General features: G+C 41.5%; 1 protein-coding gene across 2 annotated transcripts; it reads right to left on the bottom strand.

Annotated features, from left to right (window-relative positions):
• Window positions 1–1,934: 1,934 nt before the first annotated feature.
• Window positions 1,935–19,764, bottom strand: kitb (KIT proto-oncogene, receptor tyrosine kinase b). Of its 2 annotated transcripts, none has more exons than XM_086211353.1 (21): window positions 19,266–19,764; window positions 17,792–18,067; window positions 17,149–17,433; window positions 16,034–16,173; window positions 14,997–15,165; window positions 13,983–14,172; window positions 13,789–13,904; window positions 13,590–13,704; window positions 12,266–12,453; window positions 11,873–11,979; window positions 10,595–10,721; window positions 10,371–10,475; window positions 10,172–10,282; window positions 9,378–9,516; window positions 9,182–9,249; window positions 8,999–9,090; window positions 8,458–8,580; window positions 7,327–7,438; window positions 7,053–7,152; window positions 6,635–6,740; window positions 1,935–4,587 (listed from the first exon to the last, which is right to left on the bottom strand). In XM_086211353.1, exons 1-21 carry the CDS (start codon window positions 19,318–19,320, stop codon window positions 4,444–4,446), a joined length of 2,868 nt encoding a protein of 955 aa, XP_086067479.1. In that variant the 5' UTR covers window positions 19,321–19,764; the 3' UTR covers window positions 1,935–4,443. The 2 variants fall into 2 exon arrangements, with proteins under 2 accessions (XP_086067479.1, XP_086067480.1); XM_086211354.1 differs by having other exon boundaries at window positions 9,182–9,246.
• Window positions 19,765–27,573: the final 7,809 nt, after the last annotated feature.

Below are 27,573 nucleotides of genomic sequence, written 5' to 3'. Positions count from 1 at the left end.
GAGCATTTGTGTGCATGCTAACTCGTCACTGTACCCCAATATATTTTCATTTGGAAACGGATGTGTGACTGCAGAAGAATGGGCGTTGGACAATGCAAAGCATTGGTCAGGCTAAAAAAAAAAAAGAAGATGGGCGCTGTTGTGTGTTTTATTCTCTACATGGACAGACTGCTCAACTACACTTATCACAGACACTACATGTCAGACCTGTCTCAGTAAAAACTCCTCAACACGGAGGAGGAGGAGGAGGAGGAGGAGGGAACCGAGATGAGCAGTTTGTGTGTGAGGGTCTTCACCGTTTGAGCCAGGTCATCCTCATCATCCACCCATCACATAGCAACTGTAGATCCTCTAGAATAGTGTGTTTAAGGCATCACTCTAATGTTGAAATGTTTATAGTTTGAGTATGTGTCACTGATACCCAGCCCAAAGAATGTATAGGTGTTTTAAAGAGACTAATGGATGTTGTAACTGTTGAATATGGAAAATCTTTGACAGGCTTTGTGATGAAGGAAAACAAGAGGGAGTTAAAGTGTTTGCAATTATCCACGTACAGAGAAACACAATCTTTATTTACAGGTTTTACATTGTAAAGGAATATTTCATTTAATTAGAATCGGGGTTTTTTTTTGTTTTGTTTTTAATTTTCTGATCGGAAAAGTAATTTTAAAAAGTAGTAGAAAACGGAGGTGTAGGATATTTGAAGGTCACTGACAGGACAGCGAGGCCCCCCACTCCCTCCCCTACACTCTGATCATGTCTCCACTACACAGTTTGGTTTGAAAGAATCCTAGAATATTACTGTACACATACACAAAGCTAAGGACACCCGTATTCAATGTAAAACGGTGCTATGCTTACCCGTACTGTATGTATGTATATCCCTTCTGCTCTTGAACTGTGCTCCTTTATCTACCCCAAAGTCAAATGTAATAATAATCAATATTTTGAGGCAAAATGTTTGCTATTATTATAACCCCCTCTCTCCTCTTGGTCAATTTGAAAATAAAAAAAACAGCTGCAAATATAATACACGACACACGTCCATGAAATTCTTTTTTTTTTTTTTTTTTTCTTTTCACACGGTGGAGCTCAAGTATCGATCCAGATTGGGATGCGTCCTTATTTTGCGACAGGGAGCGTTTCATTCTTTCCTCCAGCGGCATCGTCAGGGTTGAGGTCGCTGGGTTTTGAACATCAGTAGTGTTGTGGTACTGACGGGTCCTCTTCAGGAGAAGAAAAAGATTCCTTCTCACTCAAGGCAACATTTCAATACCCAAGTAAATCTCTGAATTGCAATTATGAGTTGCTTTGAGAAGAACTGGTGAGTTAAAACAGAAAAGTTAAATCACTTCAATACTTTCAGGTCGTGGAACTTCCAAGAAGCTGGGAACTCAAACCAAAGATTTTGTAACAACATCATTTTGCTGTGGTTAACAAGGGACTTTAGTCTGTTGAAAATAATATTGTTGGGAAACCAGAATCAAAGAAGTCCTCATTCTGTCACAGTTTGTACATTAAAAAAGAAAGTAACATAACATTGGTATGTATAAGTATATGAGGGGTGAAAGTAACGGTAATCTCTATTGTTACCATATAGTATTAAAAACTGCATTTGAATTAAAAATTAGTCATAACCTATCAAATGACTTGATTAAAAAAGTCATTCTCTCAGTCTCCATTTTATCATTTAATTTGAAAGGCAGGGAAGCTACTGAATATCAATGCCTTCAATTAATTCAGTCACATAATTCGACACTACGTTTCCTTTTTATTGTTTGCATTGGCTTAATTTTTTAAAATTAATTTATTCCACTATCATACAATTCCATATCTGCGCTACTATAATAGTTATAGATGTTGGTTTCTTTCACAGAAATGACAAAAGGCACTTTAGAGAGGAGGTGGTGGTGCAGAGGTTCGCACTGTCGCCTCAAAGCAAGAAGGTTCCGGGTTCGAGTCCCGGCTCCATCACAGGATCTTTCTGGGTGGAGTCTCCATGTTCTCCCTGTTCCTGTGTGGGTTCTCTCTGGTACTCCAGCTTCCTCCCACAGTCCAAAGACATCAAGAGGGGACGAGGCTGATTGATACTCTAAATTGACTGTAGGTGTGATTGTGAGTGTGAATGGTTGTCTGTCTCTATGTGTTGGCCCTGTGATGGACTGGTGACCTGTCCAGGGTGAACCCCACCTCTCACCTAAAGGCTGTTGGGATAGGCTCCACCCCCCACAACCCTTCATCAGGATAAGGAGTAGAAAATGGATGGATGGAAGGACACTTAAGAGTTCATTCTATATCTCGGGTAACTTTCTTTATTATTACAAACCAACCAACTTTATCAAAAACTGCATGAACCTCAAAACCAGTACAGAACCTTTCTTCTGGCTGCGCTTTCAACAGGAACTTTTTCAAAAACAAATGCATCCAGTAGTTAAAAAACAAAAACATCTAAAGGCACATCTCTATTGTATTTACATTGCATACATGATTGACACAAATCAAAAGGGCACACGATCCTAAACCTGACCAATTGTTTTGCTAAGGAGACTAAAACTATCCCAAAAATACATCAAGCAACACACCAGTTAGTCTTTCATAAGTCACAGTATTCAAAGGTACAATGCACAAGTGGGAATGAGAATTTGTCCAACATTTAGCTTAGTTTGTTATGAGGAGTCAGCACTTACATGCCACTTTGCTTGGCTCATTTATTATCCTCGTAAAGGAGTTTGAGGGCCAACCTTTGGCTGCTTCATTATTTGCGAGCTGCTACAGTAAATTATTAGTTTTCAAAGTAACAATTTTACATTTTGTTTGTCCATGAAAGCTGGGGCCAGCAGATGTTAGCCAGCTAATAAGCAGCTAGTGCTAATTAATGTTTTATCTGGCGTTTTAATTTGCTTAAGTTGGAAAGCAACTACTAACACATTTAACGTGGTGTGTGGAATCATTGCCTTGACAACAGTTAGCGCTGTATTATCCGTTCTAATCTGGGGAGCCGGTGGTGTATTGTTCTGATAAACGTTATCAACTTATTCATGGGAGGGTAATGGGTGCAAGCATTATTCACACGCACAAATCCTAAACAAATAAGAGAAAAAACAATTGAAATTCTTAAAATCAAATCACAAACACAAGACACTGGATACGCGCTCTCCAAGGGAGGGGAAAAAGATTGAAACAAGTTCACAAGATTGTCAGTTAACCAGTGGAGACGACAGGAAATAGTCCCTCACGTAACACTCAGTCAAAAGCACAAATTGATGTTTTTACACATTAATTCTGTCGGGATTAAAACCTACAAGTTATGACGTGCTAATCTGTGAGCTTCAGGTGGCACTGCCAGGCGACCTGGTTCTCTGTTTCCAGTCTTGATGCTAGGCTAAGCTAACAAGCTGCTGGCTATAGCTCTTTACTTCAGGCACATCGATCAGCTTGGTGATGATCTTTTAAAGCAGAGCTTCCTAAAATTTTAAGAGGCCTATGCTAATAGAAATGTATTTTAAATGAAATGACTTTTGTAAAACGATAGGCTGTTTATAGTTGCATGTTTGTTCATTTAAAGGCCTTTCTAATGATAGGAATTGGAAGTCAGTGGTTGCTACAAATGCAGTCGTATCTGTTCCGATCAAATAAACATGAGGAAAGCACTGTTCTAATGTAACAAAGACTGCCAGCGTATAAGTTTATTGCCCCAAAATTTCAAATTATTCCTCAAAAAAAGGAAACAAATATGAGCTGACTAAACATTGCAGTCAGTGCCAAACCCTCTGACTGTTTTCCCCAACGCATCATAGAATGTGATCTATGGTGGACTGGGAGCCAAAACTCCTCCCACTGCTCCTGGTTGATGGGCGGTTAGTGCTGGAGTCGGCTTTATATAGACGTGCACCTGAAATACGTGCCTCAGGGATCAATACGCCGATGGCCAGATAAGATAGAGGGCAGCTCTGAGAGCTCAGTGCACTGTTAGATATATACAGTGTGTGTGTGTGTGCGTGTGTGCGTGTGTGTGTGTGTGTGTTGCAGAAAGGCCTGTGTTGACTAAATGTTGTAAGTTGTTTACAGTGTGAATTTGGCTCCTGTAGTTTGTGCTGGAAAGGGAAAAGAGAGATCAAGGAGGTAGGGGAGTTGTGTGTTTCTAGCTGGGCACCTGCGTGCATGTGTGTGCTGGCGTGCATGCATGTGTCAATATGTGTGTGTGAGTGTGAGTGTGAGTGTGTGTGTGGGTGTTATGGGACCTAAATCTGTTTGCACACTCACATTGTGGTGACTCGCCTTCCTTATGAGGATAAATGCAAGACCCCATAAATCAAATCATTAAATTATTTTAGGATGAAGACTTGCACTTGGGTAAGGTTAGGCAATCTTTGTGTGTGTGTGTGTGGGGGGGAGGGTGTGTGGGTGTGTGTGTGTGGGTGAGTGAGTGTAGGAGAGAGAGAGTCAGACATAGTCCAAGAAGACATCAGTAGTGTTTTGCAGTAGCGGCTGGTTGGGGGCTGTGGTGCTGCATACGGAGCTCAGCCTCCGTGACGGTACCCTCTGCTGCTCTGCGGGACCGGGAGCATTGCTCAGTGTGAGGTACACCTGAGGGGCAAAACAAAGTGTTTTATAGATGTTTAGAAGATGTTACTCTTTCACAACAATACATGATCAGCCTCAGAGAGAAGTCACATTTACAATGTCATAGTCACAGTGGACCATCAGCTAGCTGCTGCATACTGGACTGAAATCTTGATTTGATGCACTCAGTTAAACAGTGCAAAAAAGTCTCCATGTTCTCCCTGTTCCTGCGTGGGTTCTCTCTGGTACTCCAGCTTCCTCCCACAGTCCAAAGACATCAAGAGGGGACGAGGCTGATTGATACTCTAAATTGACTGTAGGTGTGACTGTGAGTGTGAATGGTTGTCTGTCTCTATGTGTTGGCCCTGTGATGGACTGGTGACCTGTCCAGGGTGAACCCTGCCTCTCACCTGAAGGCTGTTGGGATAGGCTCCAGCCCCCCATGACCCTTAACAGGATAAGCAGTAGAAAATGGATGGATGGATGGATGGATGGAATTTCTTGAAGTTTATAATTTCAAGAAAATCCTTATATTTATTGAATAAAAATATAGTTTATTAGGATGTCATACCAAACTATAAAAATGAACTGTTAAGTAATAAATGTTCAATACTTATGTGAACCACAATTTTTTGGTCCTGAAGGGAAACAAATGGTTTATTAGATTTTATTGTATCTGCTAAATGTTTACCTCTCTTTCTCGCGCTCTCTCACACACACACACACACACACACACACACACACACACACACACACAAACACACACACACACACACACACACAAAACTCATTAGTGAAGGCTGCATTTACTAGTTCAGTGGCGACCATAATGAAAACATATTGATTTCAGCTCATCCTGGAGATGTTTTCTTTCTCCCTAATGAACAAATCAAAATGAACCAAAACAAAACCGTGACCCCAAAAACCCACTACACAAACTGAGACCTGGCTCTCTGAGCCGCTCACCAAGAATCATAAAACGTTGACAGGATCTCACTGAAATACCACTTGCTGAGTGAAACGTACGGTGGCCCAGAAAGCTCAACATCTTCATCAATGTCACATCACACGCGGCTTTTAGAAAACAAACACTCTCGCCATAAACATCGCAGAAAGGCTGCAAATTCCATGAAACCACAAATGGGGTGTTTCCAGAAGGCACTTGATATTGATCTGAATAGGATTCTTTTTATTTCTTCTTTGCTGTAGGTTGTGACCGGCCCATCTCATGATGCTGTTGAGGTCAAAAACAAATTAACAAACGAGCGCATTCAGAAGTGTTCGTCGCTTGTGTCATCTGAAAACATTTTCTTTGTCATCCGGTGGAATTTGCAGCCTGTGAGTAGCTTGTTGCTGTCTGTTTTGTACACGCAGTCCGTGTGTTATTCAGAAGATGAAGCTGTTTAAATTGGCTTGTGTTGAAAAATGACCAATCTCTTCTCATACTGATGATATACTGATATTATTGTGCATCCATACTTATTAGGATCTGGAGTTTTTGCAGTGAAATATTGAGCAAATAACTCTCTCCAGGAGTGTGTATAGCGTCTTGACTGTTCAAACGATACACCAGTGATTTAGTGCTAATAACCTTATTGTCTTTTGGTAGACTTGCAATAGAAAACACTAATAACTGATCAGGAAGCTAATTTTTTTATTTCAGTGAATAGAATGGAGCAACTTCTATCCCCCATCCTACATTTCCCACACTGCAATTTTTGTTTGACCCTCCCAGACTGACAAAATTCAACGTGTCTTTTTACATCTACACTGACAGTTTGAGTTCAGTCCTCCTGACTACGTAGACTAGAACAGAACACTGTTACTGGATGTTAGCCAGCTGTGTGCAAGTGAAACAGACTCATTAAGTTTTAAATGACAATAAAATGGGACGTGGGTATCGTTGTGGGTGGATACAAATGCTAAAAGCCTCTAACACATCACCAGAAAGTCCACGGATCAATTCCAACTGAGGACGTTGATTTAATCTGTCACTGAATGCCCTGCAATGTGCTCTCTCCATCTCTATCTAGAAGAAAAATGGCGCGTCATTCATTTCATGGCTACTTACGTTCTTGGTATTCTCTGACAGAAGCAGCTCTGTTCTCTCCACCAGTTTCCTGAAGGAGGGTCTTTTCAAAGGGTCTTGACTCCAACAGGAGAGCATCATGTCATACCTGCAGGGGTCAGACTGGGATCAGTTTTCACTTGGTGAAATATCTGCTTCGAATAGGAGCAGATATCGTAAAACCAGACAAAGACGCAGGTTAAGAGTCCGTGCTGGTAATGGAGGACGCAAGGACAAACCCGGTACATTTTCTGCCACTTTCTCCTCTTGGATATACAGTGTATCGGTTTTGTTTCTTTATTGCAATAAGATGATGAAGACAAAGATGCTGGTCAGCATAATCAGCCACACAAAATAAATGTGAATTTAGTCATTCAATAGTATATTAGTTATGATCTCTCTTCAACAAACACACACTTACATCTCAGTGGGAGCGAACTCGGGCCTGCTCATCCTGTGACCTTCTTGAATCATGCGGTAAAATGTTGCACCAACCTGCATCCCAGGGTACGGGCTATTACCTGCAACACCGACAGTCCACAATAACATCTACGCACACGTGACAATCCCTCTTGTTTACATCAGCTTTTGAGAATTAATCAAATTTTAGAATGATTATTTTGAATGATTCAGGAGATGTTTGCGCTCCAAAGCATGATCAGAGATGAGGCCCGGATAATATCTCTTCATGTTACCCAGCGAGAAGATTTCCCAGAGCAGGATGCCGTAGGACCACACGTCACTCTCAAAGGTGTAGACACAGTCGAAGATACTCTCAGGAGACATCCACTTGACTGGTAGACGAGCCTGCAGGAGGAGAGCTATAATTACCGGAGCCGTGTGCGCCGTCTTCCTCTACTCCCATTCATTAAATCGTCCCTGAAATGTTTCAAAAATGTTCCCTGTAAAGTGTTAAAGGGTAAAGATTTTCTGCAGTTTTTTTATGAATCCGTTTGTTCCTCCATAATTAATGCTCCGCTATATGTCTGCAGCGCTGAAGCAGTTTGTCAATCGATCGATTTTTAGATCGACAGAAGAATAACTGGCAGCGGTATTGTATCTAAAGTGATAATATTAACACAGGAATGGGGATTATTTTGTACTACTGTCTGATACTTTAGGGACCATTTTTCAAAATGAATCAGCTCAGCTTGGGCAGTATCTGTCTGTCCCACGTTCATGTGGGTGTTTACTATCATGTACGGTAGAATTCAGTCGAGAAAAAGAGTAATAGCTGAACTGCTAGTGAGAGAATTCATTGTAGCATGAATAGAATTTCTACCCAATGATGATACGTCTTTAATACTCCTACCTGGTCAAGCCTTAATGAGTTTATTGATTCATTTTTTATTTCATATGACAAATAATAATTGTTTAAATAACAGAAATGCCTTAATGAGTACAAAGAAATAACTGAGAAATAAACTTCCCTTTTTCATAGATTTGTGTTGTGATGACATTTGGCTAAAAAAACAGTCCATTGAACAAGAATAGCCAGCAATTTATTTATTTCTCTTTTTTTTCTCTTCAAATTCCTCTCTTGGCTAAGTTGATTGCTGCAATTTTTAAAAAAGATTTTATACTTTTTATAGGTTAATGAAAGACGAGTGTCTGTATGTATAATGCTGGTGAAGGTCGAAAGTTTGGGATTTCAGCACATCCTGGTACCAACCAAGCTTAGATGCTTCTTTTTTAACATTTGCAGAGACAATGAGAGAAAGAGAGGGATAGAGAGAGAGAAACAGAGAGAGAGAAAGGGAGAGCGAAAGGGAGGAAGGAAGGATGAAGGGACAGATAGAGAGGGATAGAACAAAAGTCAGACTCACATTGCCCCGGAGCACATAGCTGGCATCAGTCGTGATGTCTCTTGCCAGCCCAAAGTCACAGATCTTTGCCACCCTGCCGTGAGTCAGCAGAACATTTCTGGCAGCAAGGTCCCTGTGGATACACTATACACACACGCACGCACACACACACACGCACGCACACACACACACACAAGAATGAGAACTGACTGTTTTTTTGAATGAGAGTGCACTCAAGAAAAGAAATAATGAGTTTCAGTGCAGTTTCCACGTAATTACAGTCTAGACATAAACAAACCAACTGTAAAGGAAACTAAAGCGTAATAAGATAGATGAATCTGTCAGTCGATCAATCCAGAGCAGCCGCCACTCACTATCGTCTCCAGAGGAACAAAGAGCTTGTTGGGGCACTTGTCCCTTTAACGTCAGGAGACTGACACATCCTGTGAGTGTAGCTGCTGGAGGTAACTGACAGCCATGTTGGTTCTCAGCTGTGATGTGATTTAAGGAAGCACTTACAACAATCGACACCATGAATAATCAGGCCACTGTAAAAGCTTACATTCTTAGAGGTGATGTACTCCATTCCTTTGGCAACCTGGTAGGAAAAGCTGAGGAGATCTTCAGCATCCAGAGACAGCTCATCGACGTCATCTAGATGATGAGAGGTACGTTATCAGCTGAGGTGGCGAGTGAGAGCACCGCTTATATATCCAAGACACAAGACAGCGTGTCCTTGAAATACCTGACTGGGAGGACCTTTCTTTCTCTGAGGGACGCATGGGCATGTATCCTGTGCCAGTCACCTCACTGCTGTGCGCGCGCGCACACACACACACACACACACACACACACACACACACACACACATTCAAAGAAATATATTATATTTTGATATGATTAACATTTGAATCACAGATTGCTTGAGAATCAATACAAACCTCATGGATTCTGTTTGCTTTGAGACGTTGCGATAGTAACCATCATCAATTTGGGAATTCAAGAAGTACTCTCTTTTTCTGCGCAGGAAGTTGAGGAGATCACCATAGCAACAGTATTCTGTGATTACCAAAATTGGGCCTAGCAGGATGTAGAGATAAAAAAAAAAAAAAAACCACTGTCAGCGCACACTGTTTTTTTGTTGTTTTTTTAAAATTTAAACAATACAAATCAAACAAGCACACAAAGCTCTGACAAAAAGAGGAAGCTGCGCCTCGGTCAGGTCGATGTGTTCCCCTACTTGGCAGGACTCGTCACATGCGTTCTGACAGGTTTGAATAATATGATGTGTGTGACTAAACATCAATACTCTGAGTCTGGTTCAATAGCTGTAAATGAGGTTTTTACCCACCAACGGGAGAATCTAGTCTCTTGAGTGTTTCTTTCGTAATGACACACTCCTGCATACTTGCTTGGACACTTTAAAAATCCAAAATGCTGCACTATGATTGATTCTGAGGACCAGACCGGTTGATAATATTGATTTGCTGCACAGTACATTTAAACATCTTCATGTCAGAGCTGGGGGGGCCAGTATCTGATTTTTAATAAGAGGACAATCATTTTCTGAACATAGCAGCCAGTCAGCACATAATGAATCAAAACTATATGAGTTCCCGTAAAGCAATCGATAAATGAATCAAATTTCAAGATAGACAATAATTAGAGTGTAAATGCAAGATGATTATTAAGTCCAGCAAATGCCATCCCAAATCTTTCGCGTGTTTCCTCACACCTCCGACAGTGCAGGCTCCCAGCAGGTTAACGATGTTCATGTGGTTTCCAAGGTAACTGAGGACCTTTAGCTCTGACATCAGCGCCTCCTTCTCCGTCGAGTGAGCGTTGGCTGCGATGAAATCATCAGGACATTTATACATATATATATATACCTGCTGCTACGACACACAGGGGTGGACAAAGGCAGCGGGACTTACGTTTAAGCATCTTCACAGCGACGGTTGTAACAGTATCAGCAGAGCAGAGTCCGTACGCTGTGGCCCTCACGACCTTCCCGAAGGCCCCGGAGCCCAGAGTTTTCCCTTTGATAAAAAACATTTTATAATTAAACACAAAAATCTTTTCTGGGGCAGAGAGGAGGTGGAGGAAACAAAGAAGCTGGAGTGTAAACACACGTAACCCCACAAACACACTGTCGTACCGAAGCGTAGTTTCTGTCGGGGAAACTCCCATTTTGAATCATACGGAAGCTGGGTGGGGTCAATATAGATGTAGTTGTTGCCATGGATACTCTCGATGACCTTCCACTGGATTTGGAACTTAGGTTTCTGTTAAATTTAGGAGACACACATAGAACATGACGATTATTGGTGACGTGTGTGTCACACAAGCAAACAGTTAATGTGTCTGAGGTGTCAGTCTGTCCGGTCTTTTGCTGAATCATCGATACAAACGGTCAACACATTTCTTTAGATGGAATGATGCTTTGTTAAGTTTTTGTTAGAGAAAAACCTGTTTCTGTCTTTTTTGTGTCTCACCCCTGATAAAACTTCATATTACACAAAGAAAAGACACCTAAAACAGTCCAACTTCAACTCAAACAGGGCAAACCCGCCCCAAACACAAACTGGAACTTAACTGAACTTTAAAAAAGTCAAAGGAATGAAAATTCCAAACCGTAACAACCTCGTTCCTAAAGGAGAGTGACTCATCAGTGCACCACGAGGGTAAATTAATGCCTCCAGGCGTGATCAGTGCCAAAACATCCTTCAGCTGCAGCATGTCTGCACTCTCAATAGCTGATTGGTTCATTCCACACTCATAAGACCACATTCATATTGATTAAAAGGACGAGCTTTCACTCTTTTCTGGAGAAAACGAAACTCAAAAATGAGTCCAATCTCAGCAGCACGCGTCTGACTTCACACCCAGATGAGATGGCGCATTAGTAAATGAGAGTGGGCCTTTTCCGAGAAACTATTTAATTTTTCAGTGGTGCTTTCAAAGCTGATAGATAAAACTGATATAACATTGATGTCTTTGAATTTCTTAACTTGTTTTGAATTGAGCTGATTTCCTCAGAATGAAATATTTCTCCAGTACAGCCACGATAAGGCTTTTCTTTTTTTTTCTTTTTTTTTTTTAAGAACTGGGTTTTTTTTTATATGATCTTATCGTGGTAAATAATGAGATAGTGTACATGATATAGGGATTTTTCAAAATAAAGCTGAGATTACAACATGCTGCGTATCACCTGGTTAGTCTCATAATATGTACATACACATATACTGACAACTAAATGGAAAAATCGAGTCAAAAAGTACTTTATTCAAAATGTCACTGACCTGGGTCACGATACGATTTTATCACAATATATTGTATTACTGTATGGAGACTAGGGGCTGGAATATGGATACAGTCCTGTGTATCTGTATGTTATTGCATTGTCATACTATTTATGATGTATTTCCCAGTTTACCTGCATGTACTTGTAGAGAAGCACCACAAGAATGAGGCTGAGCAGGACGCCGGTGGCCACCATGCCCATTAGAAGCGGGGTGAAGAGTTCATGAGGGACGATTCGTTCTGAGGAATAACACACAGAAACAAACCCTCCATGTGTTATATAAGACTGCGCTTCCAACAGACAGCTGCAGCAGTGGTGTTTGTTTGTGTGTCATGGATTAGCCTGCCTACTATACACTGTATAATCCCAGCCTGTATAGTCAGCATTCACTAATCTCGCTCAATCTGTAAACACACACCTGGCCTCCGCAGGGTCGTTGGGTTTGTGTTCGCATTCATAGAACATGTGATATGGTTGTGTGTGTGTGTGTTTGTGTGTGTATGTGTGTATGCTTCATGATAGTACCACTAATGGAAAAGAGTGTGTAGGCTTCCTCTCCCTCTGTCGAGGCCACACACTCCAGCGTATGGTAGTGTGTGTGTTCCTTGCTGACGTTCAGTCGACTCTCCACCTCTGCCCTACCGAACGCAGACTCTGTCACCGTGGCGACCTCCACAGGTTCCCACTGGGTAGCGTTGGGCAGGTGTGAGCATCTGTTGATGAGTTGAAAGTCTCACTTTCAAAAAGTTTGAGCAGTTATAATCAATCCAATTAAGTGAAAAAAGTTCTCTCTTTCTGATTTCACAGATGAATTCAACTCTATATCTTTTCAATCATCCATCCATCATTTTTCTCCCACTTATCCTGTGAAGGGTCGTGGGGGGATTGGAGCCTATCCCAGCAGCCTTCAGGTGAGAGGCGGGGTTCACCCTGGACAGGTCACCAGTCCATCACAGGGCCAACACATAGAGACAGACAACCATTCACACTCACAGCCACACCTACAGTCAATTTACACTGTCAAAGATCCTTTTATCAGTTAACTCTGACATCACATCACCATATCAGATCAATGTCCCGCCTCCCAGTTTTAACACCAAAGCCATTGGAGCCTTAGATCCTACAATAAACACTACAATCTTGTCTGCTTTTGAGTAGCTGTATGCAATTCAGCCATTTTAACCTTTATTCCAGTATCCATTACCACCGTGCTCCTCCATAAGTTCAAGGAGATTCACTTCACCGTCACCGGTGTCTCGACAGCAGAGGAACAGGAGCTGGTGAAGATGGTGTCTATTCGCGAAAGTGTTTCTCTTTAATGTCAATATCACTTTCAATTAATCTCACCAGTGAAATGGATGTCAGACAAGGTAACAGATGAAAGTTCTTTTCTGGTGTCTTGATATTACAGATCAATTATTCCATTCTCAGACGCTGTTTCCCTGCTGATAACGAGAAGATTATCTGGAAATCAACGTAACGAGATCATGATCTCAAGAAAGCAGCCCCAGAGACAACAAGATAGTTATAGTTATTCCGCACAGAAAGATATTTGATTTGATTTGATCACAAAGGCACATGGACAAAAATTTCTGTCTTTCCGAATGCTGTTGAGTCAGTGAGATGACGCAAAATCATCCAATTTGATGGTCTCCTATGAGCAGATGAGTGGTGTTTGATACGACGGCGAATTGGTTCAAGATACACTGATGTTTAGTCGCAGCTGAATAAACCCAGCAGTGACACCCGCTTGTAAGATTTTCAGGAATTAATAATCAAATACTTTTAAAATAAGTCGAGTTACTTTACTTATTGCGTCATCAACAGTAGTATTTGAAGTATGCAGTACCTTGTGTGGGGAAGCTCACAGAAGTACCAGCTGATTTTGGGAACTGGGTACCCAGCAGCAATGCAGCGCACCTGTCCATCAACGGGCCCCTCCTGAGCGATGATAACTGGTTTACCTGATAGAAAACAAATGCCGTACAAACGCTGTCAAAATTCTGTCATTATGAAAAGCAGTACAATAAAATTTCATTGCAACTTACTGTTGACGTAGACATGAAAGACATGGTCGACAAAAGCGTCCTCGTGACGGGCAGAGAACGTATAGATCCCGCCCTCCGAGCCGAGAACCCTCACTAGTCTCAGCTCACTGACGTATCTGAAAAAACGTCATCTAATTAGAACATGGATGTGTGGCGGCAGTGGAGTTAGAATACGTATTCTGGAGTAGTTGTACCTGTATTTGTGGTGGTGGATAGTGATGACGTGCTCTGTGGTGTTGAGGAGACGTTTGCCATTGTAAGACCAGGACAGGGAGCTGGGTGCAGGATAGGCTTCAAATTCCACTCTGAGGCTCAGGCTCTCTCCCTCTTTGACCTCAGCCTGAACCGGACCTGGGATGCTTAACAGGGTGATAAACCCCTGATCTGTAGAGCAACAGTAACAAGACTTTAGAGAAACCTATCCTACCCTGGGACTGATCATTTCAGGGTTAGCGTTTGAGCTTAGCGTTCAGATCATGTAAGTATTCAGATCAGAAACGGTCAGGATGTAGAGTTCCTGCAGTCAGGATGTGGAGTTCTTTAGATTTTGGGGGGATGTTATGTAGTGAACTTTAAAGGAACCCTTAGGGTGTTCAGGGAAATGTATTCAGAATGCTCTCTTTTGGCCTTCTTGCAGGAAGTTCCCAAAAACATCGGCACAACTTTAAGTAAAATTAAAGGAACTTTTTAAAAGAGAGTCAAAGGTAACAACATCTGAGATTGTTTTTCTCTCAAAAAGTCCTAAAGATGTCTTCTATATGCTTCTTAAAGTCTGTGATTTTGCAAAAATCACCATAAAATCGCCAAAACTCTTGCGTTTTTCAAATGTAGAAGGAGCAAATTTGTCAAATATTTTATGCATCGCTTCTTTTGACATATCTTGTCGTGTTGTGGTTGTGGCTACAAATGCTCGTCTGATCAAGTTTAAAGAAGCTTAAAATTTCGATATTCTTGGCGGTATATAATAACACGCTTTAAATGACGAATGTCCCCTCAGGCTTTTGATTTGCATGGTAGGCAAATGAAAGCCAACGTCTCAAAAGTCTGGAATGTGAAGGCTGGGGTCACAGTTACTTGAGTGTTGTTTTTGGATCATTCTGGAACACACCAACTGCCATTCATGTATTTCCTTGGCTGGAGGACCGCATACATGCAGAGACTCAACAAGTGAAACACAACCTCCACACAAACAAACACCCAGGCCTCACCGTAGACGTTCAGCTGCAGGGCCGTGGCACTGGTCCCTCTCTCGTTGTGGGCGGAGCAACGGTAGGTACCCGAGTCTGATTGGTTGACAGCTCTGATCAAGAGCGAGGTGGCCCGTTGGTAACCGTGAGAGCCGGACAAGATGTGAGAGGTGTGGGATTCATCAGGATGCTGCAGCACATGGGGGGTCGGTGGGGTTAAAGGTCAGAGGAGCACTTCACTTTCTTCAGACACTTTACTAAAAATACTTCAGACACATTCTGGGAATATCCAAGAACAGAATTATCATGTCATGTTTGTACATCTCACCTGACCTGCCAACTATAATCCATGTCAATCCAGAGTCCAGAGTGAAGACTTCTAAGGAATTATACACCTTCTGTTCATGGTGTAGTTAGAAAAGTGTTTATTCAGAATATTATGATGCCACTGTGAAGATGACCTTTGACCTTTTGGGTATGAAAACCTCACTACATCATTTGACCCAATTACATGTTGTGGACGTTTGTGCAAAAATGTGTAGAACTTCTCTTGATGCTCCTGAGATATCATATTCATGAAAATTCAACGCTTCAGGAACACAATCAGCGAATCACCACAAATTTGAACCCTTAACATGTTTCTAATCTTTGGCTCAAACATCCACTTGGACTCAAGGACTGGCTGATAATATAGTTGTGGTCCAAGGTCAAAAGGTCAAGATCATTTCGATCACACAAAACAAGTTTTTTTGGCAAAAACTCACATATTTATGACACGATTTTACGCAGCTTAATAGGATAAAATGAAGCTTCAAAAGGTCATTGTGGCATCATAACATTCTACAAAAAACACAGAGGCGAAGACATACAACCACGAGACAGTGATTCTTCTTCTATTTCAAGGTGTTTGCTCTATAAATATTGGAATTGGACTTGAAAAAAAATTGTGATACATCTTTATCGAAAAGACCCCTATTACTCTTGCCATTAAGACCCCTAGCGAGAGAGAGACAGAGAGAGAGAGAGAGAGAGAGAGAGAGAGGAAACGTAAATCTCACCGCCGTTGAAGGGAAGTCCCACTTAACACTGAAGTCTGGGTTGACGTTGGTGGAACTACAAGCGAGCACAAACTTCTCGCCTTTCCTCAAGATAACAGGGTCTTTCTGGGACAGCGTGATGACCGGAGGCACCACTGGAACTAGATAAAAAAATACAAAATTAGAAAGCATGAAATTCACAAACAAGCAGCTCCAATCATATGAGTCTGAAGTGATTCCATTGTACTGTGTAGTAAATCTATAAACACTACGGCGGCTTTGAAGTCTAACTTGTAAATCAAATGTTGTTGTATGAGAATAAAAGCCCCCCCAAAGTGTGAGACTCCTGTCTACTCAGAAACACACACGAACGCAGTTTCATGCGACTGCACACAAGCATTCAGCATTTGCATACTCTCGGGAGCATATTGTGATTAATTTCTGTCAATAAATGTCTGCTGACGTCACTCCTGTAGCTGTGTTTGACCAAGGCTGCAGCGACTGTGTTTACCACAAACAAAGCCTTCATGCTCTGTTACAAAGCTTTGTTCGATACAGGATCTTTCTAATCCCTCTTGAGCCCCAACCGTAGCTCTTTTCACTCTCCGCCAGCTAAAAGAACGGTTCCATTGCAGAAAAGGCTGGAGAGGCTGATGTAGCGCCAAGACAGATGGAAACGTGATCAGTTGGCACCAACCTCTACTTCAACGCGCAAAGAGCTGAAGGAGCCTGACAATATGCAGGAATCACACCTGCACTTTGATTTCCTGTTACTCTCCCATCCAACAGGTGAAATTTTCACCTTGATGTAGTGTCAGACATATTTTGGCGAAGGTTTCTTTCCCCGCACTAGTCAAAACAAAGAACTGTAGCATGTTTTCTTCTTCCCTTCACTGTTTACATTGTCGCAACTTTGACACGCATTATATTTCCTCAGGCAAATGCAAATATATGAGTTGTCTGTGGAAAGTACTTCTGACGTCATTGCTCACTTGTTCCTGTCACTACTTTACTTTTATGCACCTTTCATCTCTTCTTTGTCCATTTGTAGACTTCATTAACACCCCAGTGAAAACTCTAGTAAAGCTCTGTGACACGGACGAACCCACTTGACAACACGAGTAATTATCGCTTACCGAGGCGCACATCCACAGTGTATTGGTTAGATGCCACGTTGTCTCCGCCGAGCTGCCCCACACACACGTAACAGCCCTCAAACTCCTTTCTAGCGTTGCCGATGATGACGCCGTGTTCAGGGTCGCTCCAGTAACTCACACCAGAGGGTAAAGGCCGTCCATCACAGGTCTCTAACGCCAAGAGCGTGACCTCAGGGTCGGTCACAAGACAGGGTATGGTGCAGTTCTCACCTGCACGCACCAGGATGACGTTTACCATGGTGCGCTGGAAGGCACTCGTAGGGTCTGTGGAAACAGAATTGATATTACAGCTGCAACTATTACATTTTTTCAGATGATTCAATTGAAAGAAAATGAATCATCAACTATTTTGATCAATAACTAATCATTTCAGTCTTTTCTTTAATGAATTGTAAAGATTTGCTGCATTTATTTTTTGGTCATTCGTGACAGCAAATCTTTGTTTTTTGGCTGTTTGATGGGAAAAAAAATCAGCAAAATTTGAACATGGGCTCTCTGAGTATTTTTCAGATATCTTTGACATTCAAGACTAAATTCTAGACTAAATGATTCATGGTGAAAATAATCTGCAGATTAACTAATATTGAAAAGGTGATATCAGAGTGGTACGCCTCCTCCCCACCTTTCACGTAGACATAGACGGAGCTCCGTTCCAGCGTGTTGTTGTTTACACACACATATCGACCCATATGGTAGGCTTGCACTGCTGGTATCCTGACATAAGCCTCTCCACCCTCCTCCACCTCTCCCTCCAGTCTGCGACCCTTCTCTCGCTGCCACCTCAGCCTGGACGGGGCGCCTGATATGGTGGAATTGTCATAGCAACGTAGCTCCAACTTCCCTCTCTTGGGAACGACTGTGTGTGGGCCAGCGGGGAGGATAACTGGCTTACACCAAACTGGAACAGAAGACGTACAGCATGTTTGACATATGGTGGATATGAAATGTCTTTTGAAGGCTGTGATGAGTCATTTATGTTAACGTTCCAGCCCAGACGGGTTTAAAAAAATAAAAACCTGCTGCTGTCACCAACACAAGTTTGGATGAATAAAAAGAATAAAACAGACTGATTAATGGGAAGGTTAAATGGGATGTTATGATTGGCGCAGAGCCGCTATAGAGAGGCCTATCAAACCAACAACAGAATAATCAATAACTATGAGCCGTCTACTGGCTGAGTAATCGTGCATTAAGACTCCTAAATCCATTCCATTAAGATGAGTAAACATAACTAAGATTTCCATCTCATTTTACCCCCGAACAGCCAACCGGCCGCCCACAAGTTTTTTTTTCCTTTTTTCTCCCACATGATGGGCGCCTCTTCAAGTGCAGGATTTTCATGTGACTGTTGTGCCTTCGGGCCCAACAGGGCAGCGGGAGATGCAAACAGCCCCCCTCCTGTTCTAAGACGTCAATATTCGGGTTCTTCAAGGTGTAAGTGCACTATCTGCTCCCTGGTAGAATGCACTTTACTGTTTATAGCAGGTATCATTTGAGTAAGCAGCAGAACACACACATAGAGCTGATGTGTGTGTGTGTGCTTCTTTGTTCTGTACTGCTGTGCAAAGGCACACAACCTAATCCCTTTTATTTCAGTGGAATAAATAATTTATTGCACAAACACACAGACACGCACACGCATGTACACTCACACACACTCTCTCTCTCTCTCTCACACACACACACACACACACACACACACACACACACACACACACACACACACACACACACACCTGTTGCCAGCAGCAGCAGCAGAAGCAGGGAGAGGCTGCCTCTATACCTCTACTCAGTTATGGGAATGTGTCCTGATGTGATCTGCAGACTCCAACTGACAGAATAAACCGTTACACACTGTTACACACCTTCTGCTGGCCTCACACGCGTCAGGGCCACACGTAGGAGAGGAAACCAACGGTGGATACCGGCTCTCCAAAAAAAAAGCTCTGTTCTAGTGCCAACATAGGTGCAACCATAATATAAGGTCTATGACAAATTCACGAGTAGGTGCAGGCTGAGGACAGATTTGTAGCCTATGTTAGCGCTCATGAAATGAACTAAAAACACCAGAGCAACACTGATGCGAGGTTTCTTACCTGTCAGAGAGAGAGAAACTAAATGCGATGCAAAAACAATCCAGTAGCATCTCATGTTTGGGCGTTTTTCACTCTACTCCGTGAAGAAAAACCATCTTGTACGTAACAAAACACCGGATCCAATCCAATGTAATAACTAGAACAGATCCCTTCGCCGTAATGAGCGCACTCACTAAGTGATCCTGGAGGCGGGATGGGTTTCTCTGGAGCTTAAAGACACAGCAGCGCCTCTCCTCCCTGTTCTGGCTCCCTGCCACTCCTTTCTGTCCCGCATTGGCTGGAGAGCATCCAAGGTGATGAGTCGCTTATTACTGGAAATAAATTCAGCTCGGCTCTTTCCATGCTACCCTTTCTTGCACGGTCATCGTGAGAAAAAAAAAATACAAAAAATAAAATAATATTATGAATTAACATCCACAAAAGAAGAATATTCTATTCAACAACATCACTAGATATTTATTCACTATTAAAAAGATAAAGACGTTTGTGACAGCCCTCCTCTCACTGAGCTTGTGATGCAGTGATGATGATGGTGATGATGATGAGGGTTCCCCTTGAAGGCACTTTATGATGCACTTCAAAGTCTCGCGTTTCCCAGCTCTGCAATCAGCATTTTCTTTATGGTTTCACCTTTCCAACAATTAATCAGCTTGGATCTTGGAGCTGGCAGCATTACACTTCAACACTGAAGTTGCTCCTTGAAACGGAAATCGCAGTCGTGGTTATTGACAAAAATGTTGAGGTCAACAATCTGACTACAAAACCATGTTTTACTCCCCAGAGCTAGAAGGTATGTACCCTTCTGTCCTGCAGCTGAGTCCTACATAGAGTGGCTGACAGCTAGTTAGCTTAGCACAATGAGTTGTGTTGTGTTAGCATAGCCCCAAGACACCAAATGCACTTTAAAAAAAAGTCCCTTTCCGCTATAAAAAAACCTACAGTTTTGTACAACAATTGCTATGAAATAATGATTTAAGATAAGATAGTGTCAGTTAAGAATCAAAAATACAGCCAGAACTATTTTTCTAAAGGGTGCAGTGATTTGGCATTGCTCTCTTCCAATTTTGGCTGGTAAAATAAAACCTTTGATGACTGGAAGAGCGTCCGCTACTGCTAACATGGCTGACTCCCCGAGGGAGGATGAGGAGAGGAACTTCTGGATAAACCAAGGCCCTGAACCTTAAATATTTGAACCAGAACACACAGAGGAACCCCTACATATGTTTTGGAAAATGAGCAGGTGAGTAGAATTATGCTAACATGCCCATCCACAAACATCCACCATTCAAATTAGCATGCAGCTGTTGTGTGTGGGTCTCAGCTTCCTCCCGCATGCACAGGTGAGAGAGTCTTCTTGTCCAATTAAGGGGAAATAAACAAATATTTTTCCTCAAACGAGTGTTGGGTTCCTTTAAAAAAGACATGAATATCATGTACGCTGAACATAAAAAAAAAAAATATATATATATATATATATATATATATATATATATATATATAGTGCATAACACACATTCACTTCTGTGAGTGTTAAAGAAGAGACAAAAAGCATATAATTAAATGAAACAAGCCAATTTGGTGACATTTTTGAGAATTTAAGACATTTTGGCATCTTCTCACCCTGATATCCCCACCCTCGTTTTTATACACAAATACACTCTGACAACCACCAAATTAGTCGGTTCTCAGTCATTCAGGTATCCCAGGACCCTCCTTGAGGCTCTTCAAATTAGTTTTTTTTTCCTTACATTCTTGGTATTCAGCAAAATTCTTACACATTATAAAAAAAAAAACTATGTAAAAGGAGGATGAATCTATGAGCTCCGTTACATTTGCTGGGTTTTGTTTTTTTGTTTTTTGGACTGCCAGACCTCAAAGAGGAAAACTCCACCAAGCAAAGCAGAAACGTTAAGTGGTACAAATGAGGATGAAGATAATGGGATATGTGGAGATTCTTGTTCCTTCGATGTCGTAATCTCTGAAATCGCTTTCAAAAGAGATTGGATGCTGAATTAATTTCTAATAACAGAGGACCCTACGTCACATTGAGGGCTCCTTGGTGGCTGAGACAGGCGCTGTATTCAATCGACGCCTGGGGCCGCATGTTCGTTTGTGCGTGTTTGCTTATGTGTGTATACAATTTCTGCCATCAGTGCGTTGCCTCTTTCTCCAGAAGAATATGTGAACACTGCGACTATTGTTCTACTGTTGTTACACACATGATTTATCTCTAACCTCCCTGCCTTGCCCGATGGCAGTGTCTGCCTTTTTCAGCACATGATGGCATGATGAGACTAGAAAAGAAGCAGAACACCATTTTTATTGATTTACTTAATTTGTTTGTTTTTCCAGTGAAATTTTTTTGACCAACGATGGTTTTTCACATCAGTTAACTACAGTATTTATCTTACCCATTCAGTCCTTGGGCCTTTTTCAGTTTTTCTTCCCGATGTCTTTAAAAAAGACAAGGGCAAACTGCCTGTTCTTTGATAAAGATAAGTGAAGAATCAACTTGTAGCTTTACTCCGTCCTATGGTCTTTTCTTTTACTGTGACAACAGCACCAATTTTCCATAGATGCGTCTGCTGAATGGACAGATTTCTGTAGCGAACGTGTCAACGGGATTATGATAAAATAATCTGCACGTTTTGGGGAGTGGGAAAGGATGGGTTAAGTAAAGGGAGGCACGCCAACCATGTGCTTTTGTACACTGCGTTGCCTCCAAGGAACATTTCATATTTTCAGCACAAAGACTTTAGTTGTTTATAGATATTTTGGTATCCTTCGATAGTTATTTGTGCACTCTGTTACTGTTGTTACTGGAGAAAAAAAACAAGCGGGAAATAGTACAAAAATGACAGTGAAATGTTTTACTATTCAAAAAGGAAACAAAATGGAGGATCGATGGAGTGAAAATGAGTCTGACCTTGAAAATTTCAAAAAAAACTTGAGAGAGAAAAACCCCAAATAGGGAGAGTTCAAAATTGTAAAGACCATGAAACAAATCCAACAAATTCAAAGAGAGAAAATTATATCCTGGTGACGAGAATTAAGGAACCTACGCTGACGACTAGGCTGGGCCAGAATAAAAGCGATAACAATCTGTTCTTTCAAAAGCGGGGAAATTCTAACCTCTGGGGAGTGAGAATACATTGACCCAACTTGGAATATCCCATGAGAAAAGCGGGCCTTTTTAGAGCACTCTGAGAATTACGTTTGGCGTCGCACGGCAGAGTTCATGAGGAAATATTAAAAAAAAGTATTTGCTCCGAGCTTAAATAAATCTCTTCATCATGGATATGTACTCGTTGGTAAAGGTTAGTTTACTTTCATAAATCTCTGTGTGTGTAATATAGATAGTGTTTGTGTTGCTAACGTGCTGTTAGCCTTCTGGCTAGCTAAGTAACTGTCACTCACACCTAGGGAGTGACTATGTTGCCACTTAGCTACTGCTGGTGGAACGTCACAGGGACGACGCACTCTTGTGTGCCAGCCTGGGGGTTAACATCGCCATGTGTTCCCTTGATGTGTGTTTTCTTTTTTCATTTTAATTTCCTTCAGCTTCACACTTCTTGCTGTCTTCAGTGTGATGATATGATAAAGTGACAACCTCTGTAGTCTCGTATGGCCGCTTGTTTGCAGCCGCCGTTTTTAAGACACAATACGCTTTGACAATCACATGGGCAATATTTATGAACATAATTTACATCATAGAACAAAATGTTAAATATCTTGTGTTTACCGCAGTCTTAATTGCAGGTATTTAACTGGGAAAAAAACATTATTAAAAAAACCACTCATTTCTACTCCACTCTGTTGGCTACACAGAAAACTCATCACCAACAAGACGCGGGTGTCTTGGCAAAAATGTGAAAAAATAGTAAAACATGAGGGGAGAATTACAAGATAAAATGGGAAGTAACAGAATCCAGTGCAGAAACAGAAAGAAGACCAGGCAGGACAGGATATGACAAATAATGTTTCTGCTATCAAGGACACTGGCTGTAATGTAGCTTGTCTTAACAATAGAGAAAGACACACTGCAAATTCATGACCAGGCTGGAAGCCTTTTGTTGATTATTCTGCTTTCAAACAAGAGAAAACTGCACGCCAAGGTGTCAAAGTACCATATACCTGTTAAGTCACCATATGCTCTCTGACGACGTGTGTGTGTGTGTGTGTGTGTGTGTGTGTGTGTGTGTCCATGAGGATAAACCATATGTCTGTTGTCCACTGAGTTCACATGTCATTTGAGCAGTTTATATGCCTTTCGCTGTTGCATTATTCATCACTGAGGTGAGCGTCTATAGCAGATCTGGGCTGACTCATTCTGACTTAGTTTGTGTGTGCGTGTGTGTGTGTGTGTGTGTGTGTGTGTGTGTGTGTGTGTGTGTGTGTGGACCCACAGCATGACTCACTTAGTGCTTTTAGACAGATGAGGACAGCGGTCTCGCAGAGGACAACAGAGGTTTTATCCAAGAAAAATAGCCACTTAGATTAGATTACGTAATGAAAAACATTCCTCTCTATCTTCCCATTCCCTCCCTCTCTCTCTCTTTCACCTTCCCTCTCTCCTCTCTCCTTCCTAGTGACGCACACATACGCATAAACGCACACATCCTAACTCAATCACCTACAAATGGAGCTATCTTCACACCCTCAGGCAAACAATGTATGCTGAATGCCTTTTGCCCTTAACTGAATGGGAAACACACGCATGCACACACCAGCTCAAACACGAAGCAAACCTCATGGTTTCTCCCGGCTGTGATTGGATCGAACGCTCACCATAACCTTTTTTTCTGATGCAATCCAACACTCCTCTGAATGGATTATAAACCTGATATCTGGGTCCATTTGTCTTCTCCTTTAATACCATCAGTTTGATTCAGTGTGTGTGGTTGTTAAGTGTCCATCTACGGTTGAATTGCGGTGCTTCACATACCTGCCGTGGCCCATTGCACAGGAAAAAAAACATTCCTCATAACAAATAAAGGTTTTAGACTCACTTATATGGAATCCACTTTTTTTTTGCAGTTATGGGAGCCGTCCGAATTTGTAACCACACTGATTATTTAGCGCACTGTTACTTCGCAGAGAAATTCTGATGCACGAGAAGCAAAATCAATTATTTTTCAATTGAAATATTAATGGCACAATTGCAGTTTCCCTAACCACATTTGCCACACTGAGCTCAAATCCTGAGTCTCTATGTAGAAGTAAACCTGAATTCATTTTTACAACAGATGGATCTTTGTATTGCAAAACAAAGGAGTAGAAACTGTCCTGTTAAGCTGCCATGTATGGCATCACAATCTTGTCATAAACATATGTTTGATCCAAAGAGATGATGTGGATTGAAAATGTGCCAGGGCATATATCTGAGTAAGCTATTATCAGCGTGTATAATTACTGATAGCCCGGTGATCGCCCTCTGTCTGGATAAACCTGATTAGCATCGACCGGCCTGTAAACCGTCCTAATCCACCGTAAGCAGAGATGGATGGTGGCAGGGAGGGAGGAAGGGAGGCAGCACTGACAGAGGAAGAGGATGATACTGAGGGTGAAGGGGAAAAGAAAAGTGAAAGCATGGAGAGAATGTTGGAAAGAGGAACAGGATCGGCAAAGTACATCAGAATAGGAACAACACGTGGAATAATTTGAAATCAGCATCCAAAGTTTCTCCTGTCTTCTTTTTCGACCTTCAAATCCACTTAATAAATACTGTGTATCAAAGACAGCTTAAAGGTCTCAACAAAATGAAGACTGCCTGAGGAAACAAAGAATAAAAAAACATGAAAGTATTTTTACTTTAAAATGAATTCAAAGACAACAATATATACAAGATTTGCTGTGGGGGTTTTTTGCCAAAAGGTGTAAAACTGCATATTGGAATCAAGATGACAAGTTCTGTTTAAAATGGTTTCAAATACTGAAGAACTAAGTGCAGCAGGGAGCTGAGACCGACAGAGACCAGCTCGCTGCTACTCAGCTTAGCCCATTGAATGGTTGTGGGTGGGAAGTGTTAGCATACCTCTGTCAAAAGTCAGGATTTTTTAATTTTTAAAAAAATTAATAATGTTGTGCTCAACTTTATTTGCATTTACAACAGCAAAGACTGCTTTGGAGAAAAGTGTATTTGACAACTTTTGACAGAGTAAAGCTAACACTTCCCATTGACCACCATTCATTGAGCTAAGTTAACTAGCACTTAGCCACTCCTACTGACTTCTTATTTAAATCCCAAAGAGGGGTGTCCATCCATTTGCCACTGCTTATGCTGTTAAGGGTCGCGGGGGAGGGGGGGGGGGGGCATGGAGCCTATCCCAGCAGCTTTCAGGTGAGAGGCAGGGTTCACCCTGGACAGGTCACCAGTCCATCACAGGACCAACACATAGAGACAGACAACCATTCACACTCACAGTCACACCGACGGTCAATTTAGAGTATCAATCAGCCTCGTCCTCTCTTGATGTCTTTGGACTGTGGGAGGAAGCTGGAGTACCAGAGAGAACCCACACAGGAACAGGGAGATCATGGAGACTCTACACAGAAAGATCCTGTGATGGAGCTGGGACTTGAACCCGGAACCTTCTTACTGTGAGGCGACAGTGATAAACATCGCCCTAATAACAAGTCCAAAAAAAGAACCAAAACACCAAAGAACAAAAAAATGCATTTCCTTTACATCAAAATGACATTTTCTTGCCTGGAGGAGGATAAACATACTCAGTCAGGAGTGAGCCTGTTATCATCAATCAAGACAGCAATGAATGAAGGAAAATCTTTGCAGGTGCTGGTTTTACTGAGGACAATTCCCACTTGCTGGAATTATTAATTGTGTTGACATTTTTTGGAGAGAATTTACTCTTCTCTGTTTAACACAAATAATCATGCTAAATTAATTGTCTTGATGAAATCTCTCTTCCTATCAAATATAGGTTAAATGGTTAGACTTGTTGTCTTTCCATTACTTAATCACTGTAATAATTGCGAAGCAATCATGAAATCCAATTTCCTTTGCTTCCTCTTCATCTGTCCCTTTAAAAGATCATGTGTCTACTGGACACACTTCAGTTCCTTTAGAAAGATTTATTGCTGTGCCAAAATCTGATATATTTATAAAGGAGGGAGGAAAGAGAGGAAGCAGATGAATTAAAAAAAAAAACATCAAATGAAGGAAACAAGGCAAAGCGGGGGGGGGGGGCGCTATCAGGGGGACCGATGGAGTAAAAGATAGAAGGGAGATTGACAGAGAGATGAGTCCTGGGAGGCAGAGTGAATGAAATAAATGCAATTTCTGTGATCCGTTTAAGTGGAAGACCATTAGCATTCTCCCTCCTTCTGTGTGTGTGTGTGTGTGTGTGTGTGTGTGTGTGTGTGTGTGTGTGTGTGTGTTTTGAAAATATGGGGATCCACACAAAAACTCACAGGAATTATTTGATTGACTAGATACTTGATATATGTTATCATGGGTGGTTCTGACACCTGGGATCAAAAATCAATACAATCACAATTTACCACTGTGTGTGTGTGTGTGTGTGTGTGTGTGTGTGAATGTCTTTCCACATCCATGTGCATGTGTCTGTATCAACCTAATCTCCAAATCAAACACATTGCATTAAAGAGTGTATGACTGATACCCACGTCTCTGGCTAATCACCCATGTAAAGCAGTGATAAGTGGTGCAGAAAAGAGAGAAAAATCCATAGATTTCCATGTCAATTACTGGTGAGGTAAAGTGGCCTCACTTAACCAGTCAAAGGCCATAAATGCATTAACAATCTGTGTTGCATTAACTTCTTGTTAAAATAAAAACCCACAACAGCAACCATGAAAGTCAATGTATTGATGACGAGTCTGCAGCTGCTGTTTTATTTTGGAATCTTGTAAAAGATTGCTTGCAGCTTCCTTGCAGGGGAGAACAAAATAAACCTCCAGCAAAAGATATTTACAGGTTACATGAATGTTAGTTTTCGTATTCAAATACGATTCTTTCTTGGGCAAAAATGAGTTATGACACATAATTGGATCATATGATAATAAGAATATGGTAAAATATACACAAGAATGAAAAGAAATATGTTTTTGTTTAATATAGCTGAGAGCAGTGGATTTTATCTGGTAGTGGAATTCCGGAGATAAGACTGAAGTGGAGAATGAGTACACTCAGATAAATGAATCAAAATTCACCTGTATAGCAACAGATTGGGTTTTCTTCTAACTCAATGACCTAACTAGCACACTTGGTAGTATTAAGAAGAAACGGCTCCTCTGATAGTTTCGAAATCCAGATTTATCACTCAGA

This window comes from Aulostomus chinensis, chromosome 8, assembly GCF_037954235.1.
Source record: "Aulostomus chinensis isolate RoL2024-O1b breed Wild chromosome 8, RoL_Achi_v1.0, whole genome shotgun sequence".
NCBI classification, from domain to species: domain Eukaryota; kingdom Metazoa; phylum Chordata; class Actinopteri; order Syngnathiformes; family Aulostomidae; genus Aulostomus; species Aulostomus chinensis.
This window is presented reverse-complemented; position numbering and strand designations above follow the sequence as displayed.

Coding starts and splice junctions, on each gene's coding strand:
- kitb (XM_086211353.1), bottom strand. CDS start 19,320: ATGAGATGCTACTGGATTGTTTTTGCATCGCATTTAGTTTCTCTCTCT. Junction 18,068..19,265: donor AGTTTCTCTCTCTCTGACAG/GTAAGAAACCTC, acceptor CTTCTGTTCCAG/TTTGGTGTAAGCCAGTTATC. Junction 9,091..9,181: donor AGAAAGGTCCTCCCAGTCAG/GTATTTCAAGGA, acceptor CTCATCATCTAG/ATGACGTCGATGAGCTGTCT.